The sequence below is a fragment of the Chrysemys picta genome, chromosome 16 (genome assembly GCF_011386835.1).
Source record: "Chrysemys picta bellii isolate R12L10 chromosome 16, ASM1138683v2, whole genome shotgun sequence".
NCBI lineage: Eukaryota > Metazoa > Chordata > Testudines > Emydidae > Chrysemys > Chrysemys picta.
The window spans coordinates 2,896,656-2,913,363 of NC_088806.1; the positions used below are offsets into that span (position 1 = coordinate 2,896,656).

Below are 16,708 nucleotides of genomic sequence, written 5' to 3' on the forward strand. Positions count from 1 at the left end.
TGGGTTAGAGTGGGGGGGCTGGGAGCCAGGACTCCTGGGTTCTCTCCCCGGCTCTGGGAGGGGAGTGGGAGCTGGTGGGTTAGAGTAGGGGGGCTGGGAGCCAGGACTCCTGGGATCTCTCCCCGGCTCAAGAGCCACATGTCGAAAATGCCCCTCCCTGCTCCTGACACTAAAATCACACCCCCCTTTGCCCCAGGCCCGTCTGGGAACCCCAATAACGCCTGCTAATGCTGGTTGGCTTCCCGCCTCGGCCTCAGGATCCCACCTGGCCCATTTGACCCCCCCACCCCCCGCGAACATCAAAACCCTGCAAGCCCAACGGGCCGAGAAATCCCAGAGGCCCGGTCAAAGATACCAATCTGGGCAACTCCTGTCTCGGGAAAGCCCCCCGGCCGCAAGGATCTACCCGTTTGTAGGAACCGCCGCTGCCCTTAAAACGAGCGAACCCCGGAGATCCCGGATTAAATTTTTAATGAAAGGGTTTCCCAGCCGGTTTAACATCCGCGAGTTGTTCTCGGCGAAGGAACAGCCCCTGGGGAAACTCTTCGATGGGCCCAGCAGCTCGGAAACGGCCTTCGAATCTGTGCGGGGTTTCAAAAGCCACTGGATTCATCTCCAACCGGATTTGGCAATCGAGGGGGGGTTCTTGCTTGTTTAATCGATCCCCCCGATTCTCATGGAGAAATCCCACCTCGCAAATATTGCTTCAGCAAGGCACTTCCCAGTCCCCAGATGCTCCCCGACGCTCTGGCCTGGGAGCCCCAACGAAAACCCATCCCGCCCGGTCCCGAGGGCCAAAATCAGAAGATTTGTTTCTTGGGTCCCTTTCTGATCCCAGACTGATTTCCAACCCCGCATCTTCCTCCCCCTAAAAAAAACGTTTCCCTCACCGGATGAAAAGTGACTTTGTAACACAAATCCACCTTTCCCTACACACAAAGAACTGGGCTGGGCATTTGACGAATAAATCGAGGCTTGGCGACATTTCTCTGTTTCGTCGCTGCGCAAAGCGGCTCGGGAAAAGGACCCTGATTTCTCTCTTTTTTTTTTTTTTTGGTCAAGAAGCGACTGTGTCTCTGATTAGTCCTGACAGGGAAGCGGAGAGGCCGAGTGAACTGAGCTGCAAAATATTCCTGTCTTCAAGCAACCTTGCTGGCTGGCTCTGCTGGTTTATGTGTGCTATTCACTGGGGAGAATTTTATACCTGAATCCGGATTCCACGTCTTCCTTAAAGTCCAGACTCCAGATCCTAGTCTCTCTCTCTCTGTGTATGTGCCCCGGTCTCTCTCTTTCTCTCTTTCCTCCAGTATTTCCCATTCACCACTTCTTCTCTCCTGCTCCTCCTCCTCTCTGCTAACTCCCATTCTCTGTCCTCATCTCTGGAGTTACTCAATGCCGAACCTTCAAAAAAAAAGAGAAAGAAAAGAAAAAGAAAAAAAAAAAACCTCACCAAAGACAAGGAGTCCAGGAGGGGGCTTTCAAATGAATTCCTTCCCCCTCCCTCCCTTCCTTGTGTTTTACAACTCTGTGTCCTCCCTGCTCAGGAGATCAGACCAGAAAGACACACACAAGAGAAGTGGAGGCGAATTTTCTCTCTCTCTCTGTGTGTCTAGCTGTATTTTTCTCCAAGGCTGAAGATGGCATTAGGATCTTGAAGAAAAAAACAACACACACACACAAAACAACCAACTTTCCAGTTCTGGCATGAAAAATCCAGGCGTGTGTGTGGGGGGGAAATCCATAAAACTTTATCTAGCCTAGGCAGAGAGGGGGGCAAAGTCTTTGGGAGCCTCTTGATTTGTGTGTGTGTGTGTGAATCTCAAGAAGAAAACACAGAGGAGGGGTAAAAACATTCCTTTTCCTTTGCAGTCATGGCATTGAGGACTTCATTGCTCGGACTCTCTATAGGGTTACTGTTTTCCTTGCTGGAACTTTGGGTTATATCAGCTGTGAGCCTGGAGCCTATATACTGGAATACAGCAAATAAAAAGTAAGTGGGGAAGGGGGGGAACTCCCTTGGTTTCGTGCTGCTTTTTCTGCTATAAAGAGGGGATGGGTTTGGGGGGGAAGAAGGAAGGCACGCCCAAGTTTTAAATCGTGGTTGATTTTGGGGCTGCAAATCCCAGAGGAGAAAGGGGGGGGGGGAGTGAAGGGAAAAAGAAATTGCATTTTTTTTCCATTTCCCCCAATCCAGTCAATTTCCAGTGTAACTGACAAGGGTTTTATAAGGACCTGTGTCAGTTTCACCCTCAAAAGTCTGCCCTTTAATCCGCTTGTCAAACTTTTCTTTCTTTCCCTTTATCCCTCTTCAGTCAACACATTTCCTGGAAAGTGTGTTGGGAGTGGGACCTCCCCCCCCCAAAATCAAGGATGATGTTTTATTTAACAAAATCAGAGTGGGGGGGGGATTATTGTTTTTGCTCTTTATAATCATAATTTTTTTTTTTTAATTCTGGACAAATCGGTGTTTTCAGTGCAAAGGTGAGAGGTGTTTGTTTTTTAGGGGGGAAAATATCTGGTGGCCTTTTGACGCTGTCCAGCGCAGGAGAGCGAGTGTGTGTGTGTGTGTTTAAGAGAGAGATTGCGGTGTTTTGGTGAAGTTTGTGCAGGCAAACCGGAGATGGGTGTGAATTTGTGGTAGGCCTCTTGAACGGCGGATTTTGGGTTGGCATTGGCTTTTTTTGAAAATGAGTGGTGCTCTCCGCTGGTGCGGTCTATAAATGTGCATCTTCCGAGTTGTGGGTGTTGGTTTTGGTGCCTTCAGTGTGTATGTCTGTGTAGATCAAGCATATGTGTGTGTGTGTGTATCGAACGGGGAGGGGGGGATGCCCTTAAAATTAGTTATTCTGTGAGTGTGTGTGTGTGTGTTTCTTTAGCTTTATACTAGCAGCTTCTTAAAGTTGTGTGTAGTTTGATATCCCCTTGAAACAAATGACTGGGTATCATAGAAGATCAGGATTGGAAGAGACCTCAGGAGGTATCTAGTCCAACCCTCGGCTCAAAGCAGAATATATGAATTTATCCCGCTCCAGACGGCTTCTTGAGACTGACCTTTGGGTCTTGCCTTGTGTTGTGGGGCTCTGCGGATCCTTTTCATTTCGCACACGGGCCTGTTTGCTGGACTGCGCTTTATGGGGCCGATAGGTCAAAGCAGGCATTTCTCTGCCCGGGTAGATCTGGAAGATACGTTTTCTTCCCTCCTGGCCGTATCACTCCAGACACGAGATCCATCGAAACCACCCGAGTCTTGCATCTGCTCCGGGCTCAATCAAAACCCCTTCCCCCTTCGGAGCAAACGACAAAGTTTTCGGGGGTCCGACAGGCTGGCGAGGGATGGAGCCTGGTTGCCAGAAATATGGAGCATTCGTCAACGCGACAATTACTCCCATCAATGTGTGGCAGTGCTTCCTAGCAACAAATACATACTCGAGCTAATGGATCTATTCGTCTACATCTTTTCCACCAGCCCCCAGGCCTGAAAAAGGGGTTAGCCGTCTCCCAGTGGCCTCTCCGGAGAAGGGTGTTTTTCGGCGGCATCCTGGCTGGTTTTTTTCCCTCCCCCCCATCCCCACATCCAAGGGATGTGTGGATCTTAAAACAGAATAAAAAGAGAGGCCGCTTTATTTTTAAAATGTATTTATTTCACAGCGCAGAATGAACGTATCAGAGCAGATCAGCCGCTGGCGACATTGGTGTATGGGGACCAATGTTGCTGTCTCTTGGGGAGTGGGCAGTGTGTGTGTCTGGGAATACTTCCTGTCATTTTTTAACACCACTTTCTTTTTAAAGCAAACCACTGGCTTGCTTAGGACATGATCTTGGACACACGCACAAGCTTAGATCTCTGATACTCCTGTATGTATGTATATATAAACACACACACATGCCGATCGGCTGAGCGGCCTAAGGCTAGAAAATTGTTGACCGGCTTTAAAACCCCCGAACGCCAAGTCCCATTTTCAAAGATCACTCGGGCCCAGCGCTTAATTTGGGCCAGGGCTTGGCTGGGCAGAGCCCCGGCACCTCTGCATCAGTCGCGAATGTAAAAATTAAGCACCGCTTGGGCTGTTTGGCGAAATCAATGGGAACGAGGTGCCTAACCCCCTTGGGGGAACTGGAACCTAGCAGTCTGAGACTCAGTGGAAGGCTTCTAAATCTCCCGGGACCACGAACCGTGGCTCTGTGTGTGCGTGGTAGGGGATTGGGACACTGGAGAGCTGGCCGGTCCCGAGGCTGGAGGGAACGGACTCCCCGCAAACCGGTTTCTCTCTTGAATTTCCCTCGGCACCAGTTTTTTTCTGGGAGCTTCTACGGGCCCAGCCAGAAACCGTATTTGTGACTATCCAATAGCCCCATTTGGGGAGGGGGGTTCCATGAAGATTTTCGGTGTCCAATCCGGCGAGATCCATCGACTGATTTTTTTGGAGTGATCTTCAAACCGGACGTTTTCCAAAAGCGGGAAAATCTGGGACTCCCTTTCCCAGCCGGAGCTCAGATTTCTCCCGCAAACTCCTGCCCCTGAATCCTGGTTTTGGAAGCCATTGGGATAATTTTTAGCTGCCCAGGCCGGAAGGACACAGGAAATATTCCGGCGGCTATTCTCGGTCATCGCTGTCGGTTTTGATGAAGCTGGCCAGAAGTTATTCTGGTGGAGTTATTCCTCACGAATGCTGTCGTTTGCTTAAAATTAAGAAGGCAAATGCAATGCCCGATGGATGCGCCAAGCCGCTGAAAATGAGTTTCTCTTATTAACTAGAGGCAGGCCCCATATGTTTGAGCTGGTCTGATCGCAAATGAATATTTTAACATCCGGGAGGTACACGGATCAGACTTTATCAGCCGGGAATCAACACTGATTCGTGTGACTTCTGATCAGAACTTTAACGCTCCAACGCAGCTGGCTCTGGGGTGGGGAGCAGCGCCCGGGTCATTTTCAAAGCGACCTCCGCTTGTGTTCGAGAGGCTGGACTTTGTTTTTTAAGTCCATCGGCCACAAAAGTGCCCTGTGAAGCGCTGAAAAATCCAGCCCTCTGACCAGATAGCTAAGCCGCAAACCAGCTGCCCCTCTGAGCGATACAGCATCATTACAACACCAGTGTCCTCTCAAATCACTTGCCCTTAGTCAAGATAGACGTGCCAGTGGGAAAGACAAAGGGTTCGTGCCCCAGCATGGCAACTGACTGAAAAACTCAGGGCCTCTTGCGTCTTCGCCGGCCGAGGATTTGCCCCTAGAGTTGAGAGAGAACCCTGGGCCTCTGCGGGATTCACAGGGGACCGAGAGATCAAAGGCCACAGGGCGTGGTGGACGATTTTCAGATCTTGCTTTGCGGTGCCATGGGGAGGGTGGGAGGGGACCTGGAGGGCTGGATGAGGCGGGGGGCAGTGGGCGTGATGGTCTGCTGTGGCCCGTATCGATATGTGCAGATTCCGGGGTGGGGGGTGTTATCGGGCTTGAACGGGGCCCGGGCTGGCCGAGGAAATGCACGGGAAATTCCAGGAACCGCGAAATCAGGCTGCCGGTCCGGGAGAGAAAATGCGGTAGAGGCTCATGTTCTATGCTCCAGAGGTCCCCGGTTCGATCCTGCCCCTCGGCGTTACATCGGCTCTTGGGCTAAAGGCCTGTGGCCGTCAGGACGTCTGGGTTCTAGCCCTGACTCTGGCATAGATAAGGAATAGAACCCAGGAGTCCTGGCTCCCAGCCCCCCCCCACACCTGCTCTATCCCACCAGCCCCCACTCCCCTCCCAGAGCCAGGGAGAGAACCCAGGAGTCCTGGCGCCCAGCCCACCCACATCCCGCTCTAACCACTAGCCCCTCTCCCCTCCAAGAGCCAGGAATAGAACCCAGGAGTCCTGGCTCCCAGGCCCGCGCCCCCAACCCACTAGAGTAGTAGCTGTGCCCTGCCCCAGAGGTGGCTGCATCTCAGTGCTGGGCAAGGGATCCCTGGGTAACCAGCCGCCCCGTCCCAGAGGTGGCCGCATCTCCGCGCCAGGTGAGGGGTCCCTCGGGGACCATAGGCAGCTGATTGGGATCTTTCCCCCAACTCTGGGTGGGGGTGGGTCTGGGTGGCTCCCCAGGCGCGGGGCTGGGGGGGGGCAGCAGAAGGGTGAGGGGATGGGTGTTGCACATAGAGGGGCCCTGTTGCCAGGTGGGTGGCTGGTTTGTCGGGAGGGGCCTGGCTGGCTCAGGGGGGCGGGGAATGGGGCAGGGGCCTGTCCCCTCTAGGGGGCGCCAGCTCCCCTCTGGCCCCATGGTGAGGTCTGGCTGGCTCAGGGGGACGCGGGTTGGGGTCCCCTCTCTGACACCCGTCTCCGGCAGGTTCCAGGTGGCGGGCGGCTACGTCCTGTACCCGCAGATCGGCGACCGGCTGGACCTGATCTGCCCGCGGTCCCGCCCGCCGGGCCCCTTCTCAGCGGAGGAGTATGAATATTACAAGCTGTACCTGGTGCCGGGTGAGCAGGCCCGGGCGTGCGAGATCCTGCGGGCCCCCAACCTGCTGCTGACGTGCGACCGGCCCGAGCACGACGTGCGATTCACCATCAAGTTCCAGGAATTCAGCCCCAACCTGTGGGGCCACGAATTCAAGAGCAACCAGGACTACTACATCATCAGTGAGTGCCTGGATGCCTGGGTTCTCCCCCGGCTTGTGGGGCTGGGAGCCAGGTCTGATGCATTTCCCTCCTGCCTCTCCGCGCTGGGCGAGGGGTCCCCGGGTAACCAGCCGCCCTGCCCCAGAGGTGGCTGCCTCTCAGCGCTGGGCGAGGGGTCCCTGGGTAACCAGCCGCCCTGCCCCAGAGGTGGCCGCATCTCAGCGCAGGCGACAGATGCAGCTGGTGGGGGTCCCTGGTGGGGGTCAGTCAGCTGGGATTTGGAGGGGGGCTCCTGTCTCTTAGGCTCTGTGTTGTGAAATCCAGCTCCTCTCCCCTCCCCAACACAATCTGTCCGTCATTCTGTCTGTCTGTCTCCTGCCTTCCTACGCTGTGTATTGCAGAGTCAATCGCTCGCCGCCCACGAGCCGCTGGCATCTGTCGGCTTCTCCCGTCCCACCCCCAACCTCACCTCCACCGGTGCCCCTCACTCCCAACCGGCAGCCCCCCCAGCTCTGCCGGTGCCCCTCACTCCCAATCCGCAGACCCTGCCAGCCCAGCCCTGCCGCCCCACCCAGCTCTGCCGGTGCCCCTCACTCCCGACCCGCAGACCCTGCTAGCCCAGCCCTGCCCCCCCCAGCTCTGCCGGTGCCCCTCACTCCCGACCCGCAGACCCTGCCAGCCCAGCCCTGCCGCCCCACCCAGCTCTGCCGGTGCCCCTCACTCCCGACCCGCAGCCCCTGCCAGCCCAGCCCTGCCCCCCCCAGCTCTGCCGGTGCCCCTCACTCCCAACCCTCAGCCCCTGCTAGCCCAGCCCTGCCCCCCCCAGCTCTGCCGGTGCCCCTCGCTCCCGACCCGCAGCCCCTGCCAGCCCAGCCCTGGCCCCGCCCCAGGTCTGCTGGTGCCCCTCACTCCCGACTCACAGCCCCTGCCAGCCCTGCCCTGGGCTCCCCGCAACTCCCGAGGCCGTGCCTGGGGTGACAGTGGCAGGCTCCCAGCCGGGATCACAGGGTCTGAGAAGTTGGGGGCAGAGTTGGAGTCGTGGGGTGACCCCCCCCCGAGTCCAGTGTTGTGTCCTAGGGGTGGGGGGTTGTTTGCATGGGACGGAGGCTCTCAAGAGGAGGCGTTTGCATGTCAGGGGGTGAGCGTGCAAGAGACCAAGGCACCTTGCACGGGGGGAAACGCGTGCAAGGGGTGTGTGCACATGGACTGGTGTGGTGTGGAACAGGGGTGGGCATGCAAGGGGATAGCTCAGTTTGCTTGCACACTCAGACTGCCCCCTCCTCCTCCCCAAAATGTTCCTCACACACTCAGGCCCTCATGTGCATTTACACACACACAGTCCCTTGCATGCCCCTCATTCTTTGCACACTCACTCCCCTGCAGACACCTGGGGTACCTTTCACCTTTGCGCGCCAACCCTCTGGCCATGGCCTCTGTCGCACACTCGTAGCCACTTGGTCCTTTACACACACATTTGCACACACTCTTGCTCACCCCCCTCAGACCAGGGCCTGCACACGCCTCCTGGCCCGCCTTGCACAGACACACACTGGGGCGGCTGTTTGGTCTCTTGCACACTCATGTGGCTCATTGCACACTCACACCCATGCACCATCCCCCTCTTGCACGCACGGTAGAGCTGTTCGGCCCCTCGCACGCTCGAGTGGTCCCTGGCATGCACACGGGGTGAACATTTGCTCCGTCAAACCCGCCCGTTGCACATTCACACCCTCACACACTCCGTCTCTCGCGCACACACACACACGCAGGTTGGACATTCAGCCTCTTGCACGCTCCATTCCACGCACACTCACATGCCCAGGGCACCGCCCCCTCCTCTGCCATCCACAGGTTCTCACTCGCCCGCTCTCCTTGCACACTAACCTGGCCCCCTCCCTATAGAAGGCACAAGGCCTCGTCCCCCGGCTGCTGCCGCACATGCTTGTGCGTGCGCGTGCGAGACAGGGCGCGTGCGAGATGGGGCTGGGGGGGCCTGGGCTGAGCAGTCCCTCCCCACAGCCTGGAGCCTGGCGTCTGCTCCGGGATATTTTCCCTTTTGACATCCAGGCGCTGACGCTTCCTGACATCTGGGTCACGGGCGGGAGGTTCGGGGGGGGGAGCAGCACGGAGGGGATAGAACGGGGAGGGGCAGTAAGAGGGGGAGGGGAGCAGGGGGGAGGGGCCGGTTGGAATCAGCAAGGCCCCATGGGGGGGGCAATCGTTGCCCCTCGGGGGGTGGGAGGGGTGGGGGGGCCCGCACGTCTATTCCCCCCCGCGGTTCCCATCATAGGCCATGGTGGTCTTTCCCCCATCACTATGGCAACTGTCTCCCAATAAACCAGTGACTTCCGGGCATCCTGGCAACCTCGCCACGGCAACCGCTCCCCCGACCCCACCCCAGAGAGGCTGCAGCCCCCCCCATGCAGGGAAGGGGGGGCTCAGCGGAGGGGTAGGGCGGGCTCATGGGGGCTTGATGTCACCTGGGGAAGGGGACACTCAAGTCCTCAGGCCCCCCACACCTCCATTCGCCCCCCTCCCTCCCTGCCCCTCCTCACCCCACATCCCCACCCCTACCCCTCCCTCCCTGCCCCTCCCCATCCCCCATTCCCACCCCTCCCCTTCCCACCCCCATTCCCCCCTCCCTGCCCCTCCCCACTCCATTCCCACCCGCAATCCCACCCCTCCCCTTCCCCCACCCCCCATTCCCACCCTTCCCCCTCCCTCCCTGTCCCTCCCCTCCCCCTTTGCTATCACCCACCTGCCCCATTGTCTCCTGGGGGGTGTTGGGGTTTTTACTGGTGTGGGTGGGGGGAACGAAGGGCCTAGAGGGGATCCCGGGGGGGGGCACTGGAGGGGAGAGAGAGAGGCCAGGAGAAGCAGGGAAGGGAGATGGCAGGGTGGGGGGGGGGGGAGATGCAGGGGGGAGGGGGGCAGGAGCATGGTGGGGGGAAGGGCCTGGTGGGGGAGGGAGAGGAGCTGACCCAGATTCTTGTCAGATGATTGTTCTGCTCAACCAGACACGAGGGGGTGAAGTGCGGAGGGTCAGGTGCCAAGTAGGACAGGAAGTGACAGAACCGGAACACCCCCCCCCCCAGTAAAAAATCCCTGGATAACCAGCCGCCCCGCCCCAGAGGTTGGCCGCATCTCTGCGTCAGGCAAGAGGTTCCCATGTAACCAGCCGCCCCATCTCAGCACCAGGCGAGCGGTCCCTGTGTCACCGTCCGCCCGCCCCAGAGGTGGCCGCATCTCAGCACCGGGTGAGGCGTCCCTGGGTAACTGGCCGCCCTGCCCCAGAGATGGGCGCATCTCAGCACCGGGCGAGGGTTCCCCGGGTAACCGGCCGCCCCGCCCCAGAGGTGGCCGCATCTCAGCACCGGGTGACGGGTCCCCGGGTAACCAGCCACCCCGCCCCAGAGGTGGCTGCATCTCAGCACCGGGCGAGGGGTCCCCGGGTAACCGGCCACCCCGCGCCAGAGATGGCCGTATCTAATACACAAATGTTTGTTCCAGATCTTTAAACACGCCAGGACTCCTGGGTCCAGTGCTGGGGGGTGGGGGATGACAGACCAGGGCCAGCGGCTGGGGGCCGATGGTTATGAAGGGGGGGGCACGGAGCGGGGTGTGGGGGGACAGAACAGACCGGGGTCAGCGGCTGGGGGCCGGTGGATTTGAAGGGGGGGCACAGAGCGGGGTGGGGGGGGGACAGAACAGACCAGGGCCAGCGGCTGAGGGCCGGTGGTTTTGAAGGGGGGGGCACGGAGCGGTGTGGGGGGTGGGGAGTCGCTGGGCTGCGGCAGGAGACGACGAGGTGGGGGGCGTCGGGGGGCTGAATGTGTGGGGGTGTCTGTGGGGTGGGTGATGGGGGGCATGTGGGAGGGGACTGGGGGGCAGGGTACCATGGAGGGGATGGGGGGGTCCGTGGGGAAGACTGGCTGCGGCGGGGGGGGGCTGGCCCAGGGAGCCGGCATCTTTGAGCACGGACCCCCCCATCTTTGGCAGTGAAAGGGCCTGGCCATGCGCGGCTAACGCGACGTGACGGCCTGTCCTGCCGGCGCCCCCGGCACCTGCTGCCACCGCACGCATGCAACCCCCCCCCCCACACACACACACCGCTCCCTGGGGACCCCGGCGTCCGGGCCACCACCCCCGCTCGTCTTCAGCACTGACCTCCCAATGGGCTCCCAGCCCCCCTGCTCTCACCACCAGTCCCCACTCCCCTCCCAGAGCTGGGGAGACAATGGGGGTGGGGGTGGGGGCTGGGAACCCGGACTACTGGGTCCCGTGGGGGATGGAGGCTGCGCTGTCCCTGCGGGTTGGGTCGAGAGGCGAATTGCTGAGAGCAGCACAATAGTGACCTAGTAACACAGTGTGTGTGTGTATGTGAGATCTAGGCCCGTGTGTGTGTGTGCGTGTGTGTGTGTGCGTGTGCGTGAGATCTAGGCCCGTGTGTGCGTGAGATCTAGGCCTGTGTGTGTGTGTGTGTGTGTGTGTGTGAGATCTAGGCCCGTGTGTGTGTGTGTGTGCGTGTGTGTGTGTGTGAGATCTAGGCCTGGGTGTGTTTGTGTGTGATCTAGGCCTCTGTGTGTGTGTGTGTGTGTGTGTGTGTGTGTGTGTGAGTGAGATCTAGGCCCGTGTGTGTGTGTGTGTGTGTGTGTGAGATCTAGGCCCGTGTGTCCGTGTGTGTGTCTGTGTGAGAAAGAGAGATCTAGCCCTGTGTGTGTCTCTGTGTGTGCGTCTCTGTGTGTGTGTGTCTGTATGTGTGTGTGTGTGTGTCTGAACTATAAGCACCAGGGTCTAATTTGTCCTTCCACAGAACTACAAGGAGCTCACACAGCCTCACCCCACACGCACCCATCACACGCCGCGGTCAGAGACCCCCACGTACACGGCGGGCGTGACAGGGAGATCACACACACACCCCCACCAGCCAACACACACACACACACACACACACGTCACATATAGCGTCCATCCGCAGAGCAACCCCGCCCCCCCAAACTGACCCTGCTGAGCCACCCTGCCCCACTCCCTGCCCCACAGCGCCCCCTAGCGCCGCCCTGGGGCCAGCCCTGCCTGCCAGGGGAGAGCACCCCCTGCTGCCCCTGCCCCGCTCTGATGTTCCTGTCTCTCCGCATAGCCACATCGGATGGCACCAAGGAGGGGCTGGAGAACCTGAGGGGCGGCGCCTGCCTGTCGAAGGGGATGAAAGTCGTCTTGAAAGTGGGGCAGCGTAAGTCACAAAATTGCTGTGTGTGTGGGGGGGGGAATTCAGTGTGATGGGGGCTCGGCAGGGGGTGCTAGCCCCAGGGCGGTGCTAGGGGGTGCTATGGGGCAGGGAGCATGAATTGGAGGACTGGGAGCCAGGACTCCTGGGTTCTCCCCCCTGGCTCTGGGAGGGGAGTGGGGGCTGGTGGGTTAGAGTGGGGAGGGAGGGCTGGGAGGCTGGACGCCTGGGTTCTCTCCCCGGCTCTGGGAGGGGAGTGGGGGCTGGTGTGTTAGAGCGGGGGGGGGGCTGGGAGCCTGGACGCCTGGGTTCTCTCCCCGGCTCTGGAAGCCTTTCTCCCATCTGGGTGGATCTGGCTGATTGCCACTGAGCCCCTCCAACGAGCTAATTAGCGCTGCATGATTGCAGCGCCAGGGTGGGAAGAGGAGGGGAAGTAGCGAGAGGGGGAGGGGAAAGGGGGAGGAGGGCCCTACCCCTGGGCCGCAAAGTGGGGTGAATGACCCACAGCCTCTGGGGAAGCCTCTGCTCAACTCTCCCTCCCCCCCTCACCCGGCAGAGTTGGGCTAGCAGGGGCTGCGGGTCGGGAGTGAGGGGCACCGGCAGAGCTGGGGGGGGGGCAGGGCTGGGCTAGCAGGGGGCTGCGGGTCGGGAGTGAGGGGCACCGGCAGAGCTGGGGGGGGGGGCAGGGCTGGGCTGGCAGGGGCTGCGGGTCGGGAGTGAGGGGCACCGGCAGAGCTGGTGGGGGGGGGGCAGGGCTGGGCTGGCAGGGGCTGCGGGTCGGGAGTGAGGGGCACCGGCAGAGCTGGGGGTGAGGGCGTCCTGCCTCCCATAGATTGCAGTGGTGACTGGCGCCCCCTCCTGGCCAGGCCGGGTACTGCAGCACGCAGAGGGGAAGGGGGCTGGGAGAAGTGGGGTACGGGGGGCTCTGCACCCACCCAGGGGGAAGAGTGTGTTGGGGACCCTGGTCTGTGAGCACCTGTTGCTCCCCCATCCATGCAGGTCTCTCTCTCTCTCTGCCCCTCCCAGATCCCGGCACGGGGTCCAAGTCCCAGAAATCGGGGCCGGAGACGCCGTCCGAGAAGGAGCACGGGACGCTGGACAGGGCAGACGCCGGCAAGGAAAGCGGTGCAGGTACGGAGCTGCCCCCCCCCCCCCGCCCAGTTCCCCACCCAGCACTGGGGGTCCCTGCCCCTCCCCCAGCATGTTCTAGATGGCTCCCCCCGACCACGCGCGTCCAGAGGCCGGGGATGGGCAGCTCGTGGGGGTGGGGTGGGGGTTTCCCCTTGAGGGGGTGTGGTTAGGATCAGGCCCCAGATCGGGGATGGGTTGTGGGGAGTGACTCAGAACAGAACCCAGGTGTCCTGGCTCCTGCCCCCAACCACCAGCCCCCACACACCCCTCCCAGAGCCGGGCAGAGAACCCAGGAGTCCTGACTCCTTCCCCTACTGCTCTAACCCACCAGCCCCCACACACCCCTCCCAGAGCCGGGCAGAGAACCCAGGAGTCCTGACTCCTTCCCCTACTGCTCTAACCCACCAGCCTCCACCCCCCTCCCAGAGCTGGGCAGAAAACCCAGGAGTCCTGACTCCTTCCCCTACTGCTCTAACCCACCAGCCTCCACCCCCCTCCCAGAGCTGGGGAGAGAACCCAGGCGTCCTGGCTCTCAGCCCTGTTCATGGTGGCAGCTGGCTGACTGGCTGGGCCCAGGGGGGTTTCTGATCCCTTCCTGTCTGTCAAAGCGGGTTAAGGAAGCTAATTGTCTCTGTGATGGGTCCCCCAGCCCTGGGTCCTTTACAGGCATCAGCATCCACCAGCCTCTGTTTGCCCGGACCAGAGCGACAAGCCATTAACCCCTTCACACCCAGCAAGGCGGGGACGGGGGCTGGCTCGATAGCCGCACCCCGGATCCCAGAGGGGGAGCAACCTGGGCAGTGCCCCCTACAGGGGAAAGGCCCATATGCCATTTCCCCCCCCCCCCCCCCCAGCTCTGCCGGTGCCCCTCACTCCCGACCCCTGCTAGCCCGGCCCTGGGCTCCTGGGCGGGGAGTGGAGTCTGTTGGGTTAGAGCAGGGGGGATGGGAGCCAGGACTCCTGGGTTCTCTCCCCGGCTCTGGGAGGGGAGCGGGGGCTGGTGGGTTAGAGCAGGGGGAGCTGGAAGCCAGGACTCCTGGGTTCTCTCCCTTGAGCCCTTTCTCTCTCTCTCTCTCTCCCCCCACAGGCGCTGGGAACGCGACAGGCCCGGCGGGGGGTGCGAACGGGCCCCTGTCCCAATCCAACGTGCCCGTGGTGGCTGGGGCGGCGGGGGGCGCCGCCTTCGTGGCCCTGGTGGCGGCGGGCGTGACGGGGGCCGTGTGCTGGCGCCGGCGGCGGGCCAAGCAGAGCGACACTCACCTCCCGCCCCTCTCGCTCAGCAGCCTGACTAGCCCCAAGCGGGGCGGGGCCGGCGGGGGGGGGAACAACAACGGGTCGGAGCCCAGCGACATCATCATCCCGCTACGGACATCGGACGGGACTTTCTGCCCCCACTACGAGAAAGTGAGCGGGGATTATGGGCACCCTGTCTACATTGTCCAGGAGATGCCCCCCCAAAGCCCCGCCAACATCTACTACAAAGTGTGAGGGGGAAGGGGGGGCCGGGCCCACCCCGGCGCTGGCTATGGACTATTGCCTCTCCTCCCGAATACGGACGCCCCCCCCGGTGCTGACGGGGTTCACAAGGATCCAGGACGGCGACCCCCCCAATGCGGACGGCCCCCCCAGTGCTGACGGAGACGGATGCCCCCCACTCCCTATTCTTTCTCATGTGAAGAGCCCCCGGCACTGACAGGGTTAAAGCAGAGATGGGGGGGCCCTGTATTCTGGCGCTGACAGGGTTAATGGGGGCCAAGGGGGTTCCTGTGCCATTCTGCTCTCTGGCACTGATGTGGGGGGGGCTCGGAGCGGGTCCCTTCCCCAGACCCCCCCCAGCTCTGCTCCTCCCATCCCTACAGTCCCTTCCAGGCCAGGTCCTACCTCTTCCTCCCCTCGGGATGGGGGTCAGGGGGAAGGCCAGGAGCAGCAGTGTTATGTCCCGGGGTGGGGTGAGGGGAGATCAGCCCTGTTCAGGAGATTTCCCCCTGTCCTAAGGACTGGTGGGGGCAGTTTTACCCCCCCACACACACCCAGTCCCAGTTCACATGTAGTGGGGGTGGGATTCGAGGGAGGGGCGAAAGGTTTGGTTATTTCAACCATTGGGACCTTTTCTATGTCGCTGTTTGAAAATGTGACTCAACAAAAATGGCTGCCAGCCGCACGCACCCTCCCCCCACCCCCCCTTTATCAGAGAGACATTTTCGTCCTGGGGGTGGCAGGCATGGAGGTATGGGAGTGGGCTCGTCATTTTTCACCCCCCTTGCCATTCAGCAAGAAGCGAACGTTAAGCCACAGGAAGTGACATATCGCCCACCAGGAAATGAGGTGGAGGAAGACACTCCGGCGAGGGTGGGACTTCCTCTTTTTGGATGGGGACTTCCTGTTTCGGGTGGGACTTCCTGTTTCGGGCCCGGAAATGGCTTCAAGGAGAAAAAGAAGTGGTCGGGGGGAGGCAGGGGAGGGGCACGGATCTTTGCGGGCTTTAACGACGTTTTTTGACCTGGGAATTTCTTAGCTTTTGTTGGTGGAATTTACTGTCCGATCACGTGCATTATAGAGGTTCTTGTGCATCCGTCCGGACGCCCTTGGTTATTTCCTACCCGTCTCTCCCCCGCCCCCTTTTCCCTTGTGAGTTCACGAGGGAGCCCCGGAGGGGGGGGGGATGGTTACACTTGTGATTCTGCCCCCTGGCTTTGGTGGGTGATGTGAGAGAGAAGAGATATTTCACCAGAGGCCTCGTCTCCTGGGAACGCAGTACGATAAACAGGACTATAGAGGTGATTTTGACCTCGTAACGTATGAATCTATTTTTTTAAGAGTTCAGGGCCGCTCCCCCCTGCATGTTCCACCTCTGGGATCTGCCAGCGGGCTGCGGGAAGTTTCTGGGGTTGGGTGGGTCTACATGAACACAAACCAACCCCCGCCCCACGCTTAATTTCGCGGCCTCCCATGTCGCCAGGGGATAGCAGGATACCGCAGGTCCGAAAGGCGGCTGGGTCCCTCCGAAGCCGAGCCCGAGAAAGCCGCCTCCGAAAGCCAAAAGGGATGGGGACAAGTCGTCCCCGCGCCTTGGTAAGGGGATGGTGGAGAGGGGTCCGGCCAAGCCAGGCTGACAGCGGTCATGATCCTGGCGGAGCTCCGGCTGGAAACTGAAGCTAGACACGTTCACACAGGAAATTGGGCACAAAGTTTCAATGTTGAAGCAGTGAAACTGTAGCCGGGCCAGCTCGAGGGGACGTTGGATCCCGGGGGGCCAGGTGGGATGAACTGGCCTAGGCAGGAGCCGGTCCCCAGGATGATGGAGGGGCTCTGCTGGGCTCTCCGGAGGTGCAGGCTGAGCCCAGCAGAGAATCGAGATGCATCTGCTGCAGAGACCAACCATGGGGCAGCGCGGGGCACTTGGGTGGGGGGCGTTGGTGGGGAGAAAAGACACGTTATATCAATTGACCCTGCACATACCTTGCCTGGGACCTGCTGAGACTGGAATTTCACTCCTGGAAAATATATAAAAATACATCCCTCCTGCTCGGTTATCTCTGTGTCTGTCTTTCGGTCTATTCCCATTCGCACCCTCTGCCTCTCTGTCAACTCCCGTTCGCACGCTCTGTCTGTCTGCTGGTCTATTCCCGTTCGCACCCTCTGCCTGCCTGTCTGTCTGTCGGTCTATTCCCATTCGCACCCTCTGCCTGTCTGTCTGTCGGTCTATTCCCGTTCGCACCCTCTGCCTGTCTGTCTGTCGGTCTATTCCCGTTCGCACCCTCTGC

The 16,708-nt window shown here is 60.3% G+C and overlaps 1 protein-coding gene across 1 annotated transcript; it reads left to right on the forward strand.

The window, feature by feature from the left end:
- The first annotated feature begins 1,078 nt into the window (after positions 1-1,078).
- On the forward strand, positions 1,079-16,331 carry EFNB3 (ephrin B3). Its single transcript, XM_065569125.1, has 5 exons — positions 1,079-1,990; positions 6,318-6,610; positions 11,727-11,819; positions 12,840-12,944; positions 14,032-16,331. The coding sequence occupies exons 1-5, from the start codon at positions 1,872-1,874 to the stop codon at positions 14,430-14,432; spliced, it is 1,011 nt and encodes a 336-aa protein (XP_065425197.1). The 5' UTR covers positions 1,079-1,871; the 3' UTR covers positions 14,433-16,331.
- Positions 16,332-16,708: the final 377 nt, after the last annotated feature.

Excerpts from the sequence above, each read along its gene's own strand:
- EFNB3 (XM_065569125.1), top strand. The coding sequence starts at position 1,872 with ATGGCATTGAGGACTTCATTGCTCGGACTCTCTATAGGGTTACTGTTT. Across the intron at positions 1,991-6,317 it reads TGGAATACAGCAAATAAAAA|GTTCCAGGTGGCGGGCGGCT; the intron begins GTAAGTGGGGAA and ends CGTCTCCGGCAG. Across the intron at positions 12,945-14,031 it reads CGGCAAGGAAAGCGGTGCAG|GCGCTGGGAACGCGACAGGC; the intron begins GTACGGAGCTGC and ends CTCCCCCCACAG.